The sequence below is a fragment of the Bos mutus genome, chromosome 1 (assembly GCF_027580195.1).
Source record: "Bos mutus isolate GX-2022 chromosome 1, NWIPB_WYAK_1.1, whole genome shotgun sequence".
NCBI classification, from domain to species: domain Eukaryota; kingdom Metazoa; phylum Chordata; class Mammalia; order Artiodactyla; family Bovidae; genus Bos; species Bos mutus.
Genome location: NC_091617.1, coordinates 41,367,434 through 41,375,021, shown reverse-complemented (window position 1 = coordinate 41,375,021; position 7,588 = coordinate 41,367,434). Strand labels below are relative to the sequence as shown.

The window sequence follows — 7,588 nt, the reverse complement described above, 5'->3', positions numbered from 1 at the left end:
TTCACCACCAAATTTTATGTTGCACCCTCACTAATTCATTTCTCTTGCTGATATCACCATCTTCTGTTCTACATATTTTATTTTACATGTTTGCTGCATCACTCAGTCTATTTCTTTTTTTTTTTGATTTTATTTTTAAACTTTACAATATTGTATTAGTTTTGCCAAATATCAAAATGAATCCACCACAGGTATACCTGAGTTCCCCATCCTGAACCCTCCTCCCTCCTTCCTCCCCTACCCTCCCTCTGGGTCGTCCCAGTGCACCAGCCCCAAGCATCCAGTACCATGCATCGAACCTGGACTGGCGACTCGTTTCATACATGATATTATACAGGTTTCAATGCCATTCTCCCAAATCATCCCACCCACTCCCTCTCCCACAGAGTCCAAAAGACTGTTCTATACATCTGTGTCTCTTTTGCTGTCTCGTACACAGGGTTATTGTTACCATCTTTCTAAATTCCATATATATGCGTTAGTATACTGTATTGGTGTTTTTCTTTCTGGCTTACTTCACTCTGTATAATAGGTTCCAGTTTCATCCATCTCATTAGAACTGATTCAAATGTATTCTTTTTAATGGCTGAGTAATACTCCATTGTGTATATGTACCACTGCTTTCTTATCCATTCATCTGCTGATGGACATCTAGGTTGCTTCCATGTCCTGGCTATTATAAACAGTGCTGTGATGAACATTGGGTACACATGTCTCTTTCCCTTCTGGTTTCCTCAGTGTGTATGCCCAGCAGTGGAATTGCTGGATCATAAGGCAGTTCTATTTCCAGTTTTAAAGGAATCTCCACACTGTTCTCCATAGTGGCTGTACTAGTTTGCATTCCCACCAACAGTGTAAGAGAGTTCCCTTTTCTCCACACCCTCTCCAGCATTTATTGCTTGTAGACTTATGGATTGCAGCCATTCTGACTGGCGTGAAATGATACCTCATAGTGGTTTTGATTTGCATTTCTCTGATAATGAGTGATGTTGAGCATCTTTTCATGTGTTTGTTAGCCATCTGTATGTCTTCTTTGGAGAAATGTCTATTTAGTTCTTTGGCCCATTTTTTGATTGGGTCATTTATTTTTCTGGAGTTGAGCTGTAGGAGTTGCTTGTATATTTTTGAGATTAGTTTTTTGTCAGTTGCTTCATTTGCTATTATTTTCTCCCATTCTGAAGGCTGCCTTTTCACCTTGCTGATAGTTTCCTTTGTTGTGCAGAAGCTTTTAAGGTTAATTAGGTCCCATTTGTTTATTTTTGCTTTTATTTCCAATATTCTGGGAGGTGGATCATAGAGGATCATGCTGTGATGTATGTCGGAGAGTGTTTTGCCTATGTTCTCCTCTAGGAGTTTTATAGTTTCTGGTCTTACGTTTAGATCTTTAATCCATTTTGAGTTTATTTTTGTGTGTGGTGTTAGAAAGTGTTCTAGTTTCATTCTTTTACAAGTGGTTGACCAGCTTTCCCAGCACCACTTGTTAAAGAGATTGTCTTTAATCCATTGTATATTCTTGCCTCCTTTGTCAAAGATAAGGTGTCCATATGTGCGTGGATTTATCTCTGGGCTTTCTATTTTGTTCCATTGATCAATATTTCTGTCTTTGTGCCAGTACCATACTGTCTTGATGACTGTGGCTTTGTAATAGAGCCTGAAGTCAGGTAGGTTGATTCCTCCAGTTCCATTCTTCTTTCTCAAGATCGCTTTGGCTATTCGAGGTTTTTTGTATTTCCATACAAATTGTGAAATTATTTGTTCTAGCTCTGTGAAGAATACCGTTGGTAGCTTGATAGGGATTGCATTGAATCTATAAATTGCTTTGGGTAGTATACTCATTTAGTTAGTTACTTATTTGACTGTGCTGGGTCTTAATTGCAGCCTGTGGGATCTTTCAGTTGCAGCATGTGAACCTTTAGTTGTGGCAAGCAGGATCTAGTTACCTGATTAGGGATTGAACCTAGGCCCCCTGCACTGGGAGCTCAGAGTCTTAGCCACTGGACCACCAGGGAAGTCCCTCATTCAGTCTGCTTCTTTGTGTTCTTATATAATTTCAATTTTGTCAATGCTTTTAAAAAGTAAAAAAGCCATGTTTCTAGATATTTTCCCTTTTTTGCCTTTATTAACACATTCTGCTAAATTACAGAAATTTGAAGCTATATCATCTAAATTCCATTGATAAGATGTGTCTCCCATGTATACATGCATGCTAAGTTGCTTCAGTCGTGTCCAAGTCTAGGCGACGGACTGTAGCCCACCAGGCTCCTCTGTCCAGTGGGATTCTCCAGGCAGAAATACTGGAGTGAGTCGCCATGCCCTTTTCCTGTGTCTCCTGTAACTTGCCTCAAAAAACGTCCACTGCCTCAAACTAAAGATTAGTTTTCAGTTACCTTAGCACCGAAACCTCAAAAGACCCTCCTGACCCATCCTTCTGTTGTACAAGGGTCATTTAATAACACCACTGTAGATTTCAAATGTAGAATGATAACCAAATTCTTAAGATGAAATAGGCTTCAGTTCAGTTCAGTTCAGTTCAGTCGCTCAGTCGTGTCCGACTCTTTGTGACCCCATGAATCGCAGCACGCCAGGCCTCCCTGTCCATCACCAACTCCCGGAGTTCACTCAGACCCATGTCCATCGAGTCAGTGATGCCATCCAGCCATCTCATCCTCTGTCGTCCCCTTCTCCTCCTGCCCCCAATCCCTCCCAGCATCAGAGTCTTTTCCAATGAGTCAACTCTACACATGAGGTGGTCACAGTACTGGAGTTTCAGTTTCAGCATCATTCCCTCCAAAGAAATCCCAGGGCTGATCTCCTTCAGAATGGACTGGTTGGATCTCCTTGCAGTCCAAGGGACTCTCAAGAGTCTTCTCCAACACCACAGTTCAAAAGCATCAATTCTTCAGTGCTCAGCCTTCTTCACAGTCCAACTCTCACATCCATACATGACCACAGGAAAAACCCATAGCCTTGACTAGACGGACCTTTGTTGGCAAAGTAATGTCCCTGATTTTGAATATGCTATCTGGGTTGGTCATAACTTTTCTTCCTTTTCATACCTTTTCGTCTTTTAATTTCATGACTACAGTCACCATCTGCAGTGATTTTGGAGCCCAAAAAAATAAAGTCTGACACTGTTTCCACTGTTTCCCCGTCTATTTCCCATGGAGTGATGGGACCGGATGCCATAATCTTCGTTTTCTGAATGTTGAGCTTTAAGCCAATTTTTTCACTCTCCTCTTTCACTTTCATGAAGATGCGTTTTAGTTCCTCTTCACTTTCTGCCATAAGGGTGGTGTCATCTGCATATCTGAGGTTATTGATATTTCTCCGGGCAATCTTGATTCCAGCTTGTGTTTCTTACCCATTGTTTATTTACTCAAATTATTACCCAAGTTCACCTAAATTTAAGCAAAAAATACCAAACAAGTGAAGTATCAGCACACATAACAGCAACATGACAGAGGTCTTAGATACCCAGATACAGCTTCCAAAGTCATTTTCTGAATGCAAATTGTTGCCGTGTGGCTTTTCTCTAGTTGCAGAGAGTGGAGGCTTCTCTTTTGCAGTGTACAGGCTTCTCATTGTGATGGCTTCTGTTGTTGCAGAGCAGGGACCCTAGGGCACCTGAGCTTCAGTAGTTGTGGCACGTGGGCTCAGTACTTGTGGTTCCTGGGCTCTAGAGCACAGGCTCAATAGTTGTGGCACACGGGCTTAGTTGGCATGTGGGATCTTCCTGGACCAGGAATCGAACCGGTGTCTCCTGCATAGTCCAGTGGATTGTTTACCACTGAGCCACCCAGGGAAACCCTCACATCCACTTTTTAGTGCATCTGCATTCTACAAAACATAGACTGTACAATAAACAATTTTAAGATACTTGACATACAATATATTTAGGAACATTTCAGATCAGCAATCAATTCATACCAACCCTGCCTAGAATTTAATTTATCCTGAGTTGATGCATCTCTTGAGTTGACACGACAAGGCTGTATAAATGTCAGTCCCTCAGGGGGCCATCAAACTGGAGGAAAATGCTGAAGTTTAACTTAACCTTTATTTCCAAGGTAATGTGTGGATTTTGTTGAAAACAATCCTGATAAAACCATGTATTACTTGTGCAATTGTGAAGATATTAAAAGATATCATAACATATACAGTAGTTCCCCCTTATCACAGTTTTGCTTTCCACAGTTTCCATTACCCAAAGACAATGATGGTCTCAAGATATTAAATGGTTGCAGAAATAAATGATTCAGAAGTTTTAAATTGTACAGTCTAAGTAGCGTGATGAAATTTCACACCATCCTACTCCATCCTTCTGGGATGTGAACCATCCCTTTGCCTAGCATAGGCACTAGCATACATGCTTTCTACGTATACACTTCCCATCCCTAGTCACTTAATAGCTGTCTAGATTATCAGATTGGCTGTTGCAGTGCTTATGCTCAAGTAACCCTCATTTGACTTAATGTTGGCCCTCACACACAAGAGTAGTGATGTCGGCAATTTGACAACGAAAAGCCATAAAGTGCTTCCTTTAAGTGAAAATATGAAAGTTCTCAATTTAATAGGAAAAAATCATATGCTGAGGTTGTTAAAATTTATGGTAAGAACATTCATGAAAGTGTAAAGAAAGAAAAAGAAACTCTTGTTGATTTTGCTGTTGCACCTCAAACTGCAAAAGTTACAGCCACAGTGTATGATAAGTACTTAGTTAAGACTGGAAAGACATTAAAGTTGTGGTATAAAAAAGGAAACAGAGTTCAAAACCAATAGCAGTTTCAGGCATCCACAGGGGATCTTGGAATGGATTCCCCACAGATGAGGGGTGACTGTCGTAGTTGTTTTTGAAAATATCTCAAATAAAACATGTTGTACCATGTACATTAAGAGATAAATGTATTTACCTGTACATAAATAATGAAAAGTATTTAAGATTTACTTTAAAAACACCAATAGTAAATTACAGAAAAAATATTTTATTCAGAAAGAAATTAAAATGTTAACGAAACCAATTTAGGACTGAAATTGCTAAAAGTCACCTACAAGAACAGATAGCTTTTGAAGTTTTTAATCATGTGGGATATTTTTAAAATAAGTTTTATTATTAGGGGCTAATTTGAAATACCCTTGAGTCTATACAAACAAGTTGATTTTTTCTAATAATATTTATATGATAAATTCAAATGATAAAAGAAATTTACCACAAGCCTGTATTTTTAGATAATATTTTTAGTATATTTATTGGAACTGTTGAGATCTAAAGTATTTTTAAAATACTAGAACACAAGCATGTTTATTCTTAAACAACTTAAATGTCATTCTCATTCTGTGTAACTATTTTTCCTAACTGAATGTGCTAAGAAAAAGCAGATTGTTCAAGGAACATTGTTTTGCTAACAGAGGATTTGAATTATTTATGTCTATTTAATACTTCAGAAATAAACTGGAACATATATATATTCCCCACCTATCTGTGAGGAATCCATTCCAAGACCCCCTGTTTATGCCTGAATACATATATGAACACATCCCAAATTGAAGTACATTAGTGGTAGAGAATTCACTGACACAAGTTTTCACTCATATCTTTATGTATTAAACCAGGTTCTTATCTCTGATCTAGGCTCCTTGCCTTCCTCCTACTAAAAACTTCCTTTACTACTTCCTTCTACTAAAAACTGATAGGAATAGTAATGCAACCAAGGCTGATCTCTGAGATTGCTTTTTACTACACTCAAATATTCCTAAACTTATAAGTTATTGAACATCATGCTATATTATGCTACAAGCAATATTCCTGATAAAAAAATAGTATGTGGACTTACAAGTAGGAGCTGTGGTTAATTTTGATCCTCCATTCTTTAATTCACGCCTGCTTCCATTTTTCTTCCTAAGATTCACAAAATTTTTAGAACCTTTTACTTTTTCCTAACTTTTATCACTAAACAATACATTTCTCCTCAGGAATATATTCTGTCAAGAAGTAGACGTTTATCCATCTACTGTAGTTATTGTGCACGAAGAGAACAGTGATGCTTTATTACCTGGCAGGGCCAGAGCAGTGAACTGGGGTAAGGAACTAAGTGCCTAACCCTATATGCCAGTTTCAGCTGTTTCTAGTAAACTGTCAATTACTATGTAATTTTTTAAGTCTCAGGGAAATAGCTAATTTGTGAAAGCTTAGTGTCTAAAGATGGAGCACGGTGTTTCTAAATGAGCTAGTTATAGGTAAGTTACCAAACTTTCACTGGTCCCATATCCAAGTAAAAATAGTAGGAAGTAGGAATAGAGGTCAGACCATGCTGACCTCTAGTTCTCTGATGAAATGGCAGAGCCATGGCAAATCTTTAGGACTGAGGGCATTTTTAGAAGACAGTAAAGAAGAAACAGTTTGAAAATTGTCTAGCAACTATTCATTTCTTCATTATTCTCCTCAAAGCACTTATAACCTCTTTGTTTCTCAGGCTGTAAATAAAAGGATTTAGTAGAGGAATTATTATTGTATAAAATAAAGAATATATTTTGTTGTGCTCTTCAGAGGGGCCAGACCCAGGACGCACATACATGAAGAAGAGAGTGCCATAGAGCAAGGAAACAGAGAGCAGGTGGGCACTGCATGTGGAGAAGGCTTTACTCCTGCCCTTTTCAGACTTTTTTTTCAGAATGGTAAAGAGGACAAAGGTGTAAGAGACCATGATGGTCATAAAAGTGAAGACTTGTATAAAAGCTGAAAAGGTAAACCCCAGAAGTGTATTAAGTGTAGAATCAGTGCAAGAAATTTTGAGTAGTTGTAAAATTTCACAGTAGAAATAATGTATTACATTGGTCCTGCAGAAAGTTAATCTGAATAACAAAACCACATGAATGGCTGAATGTAGAAAACCAATCAAATATGTAACACCTATAAACTGAATACAGAGTCTGTTGGACATGACTACTGAATAAAGCAAAGGGCTGCATATGGCTGCACAGCGGTCATAGGCCATCACCATCAGAAGGAAACATTCTGTGGTAGCACTGGAACCAAAAAAATAAAATTGGGTCAGACAGTCAAAGAGAGGTATTACATGATTCTTTGATAAAAAATTTATAAACATCTTTGGAGTCATGGAAGATGAACAACAAGCATCTGCAAAGGCTAAACTGCCCAGGAATGAGTACATGGGGGTGTGAAGATGGGGGTCCTTCCAGATGAGAAAAATCAGTCCAAGGTTGCCCACCATAGTGGTGAGGTAGATGACCAGGAACACCAGGAACAGGGGGACCTGCAGCCCTGGGAGATCTGTGAGTCCTGTGAGAACAAACTCCATCACCAGAGTCTTGTTTGCCTCCATCATATCCACTCAGGCTGACCACTGCAGTGAAAAGAGTAGGTGAAGAACATAGTCATAAAAGACCATGAAAATAGTCCTATTTTATTTTTTAAAAAATGCATCTTCCTTGTTTATGTATCCCCTTTAATCAGGACATTTTTAAGAATATATCTTCAGTTCAGTAATTGCTTACCCATCACCACAGGGTAAAGTAAGGGGTTGCATATGGCTACATAGCCGTCATAGGCCATCACCACCAGAAGGAACCA

At 38.7% G+C, this 7,588-nt stretch overlaps 1 protein-coding gene across 1 annotated transcript; it reads right to left on the bottom strand.

The window, feature by feature from the left end:
• Positions 1-6,419: 6,419 nt before the first annotated feature.
• LOC102273177 (olfactory receptor 5AC1) lies at positions 6,420-7,343 on the bottom strand. The gene has a single exon (XM_005905422.2). The coding sequence runs from the start codon at positions 7,341-7,343 to the stop codon at positions 6,420-6,422; it is 924 nt and encodes a 307-aa protein (XP_005905484.2).
• Between the last annotated feature and the right edge of the window lie 245 nt (positions 7,344-7,588).

What these genes read in the sequence shown, in the direction of transcription:
- LOC102273177 (XM_005905422.2), bottom strand. Translation starts at nt 7,343, where the DNA reads ATGATGGAGGCAAACAAGACTCTGGTGATGGAGTTTGTTCTCACAGGA.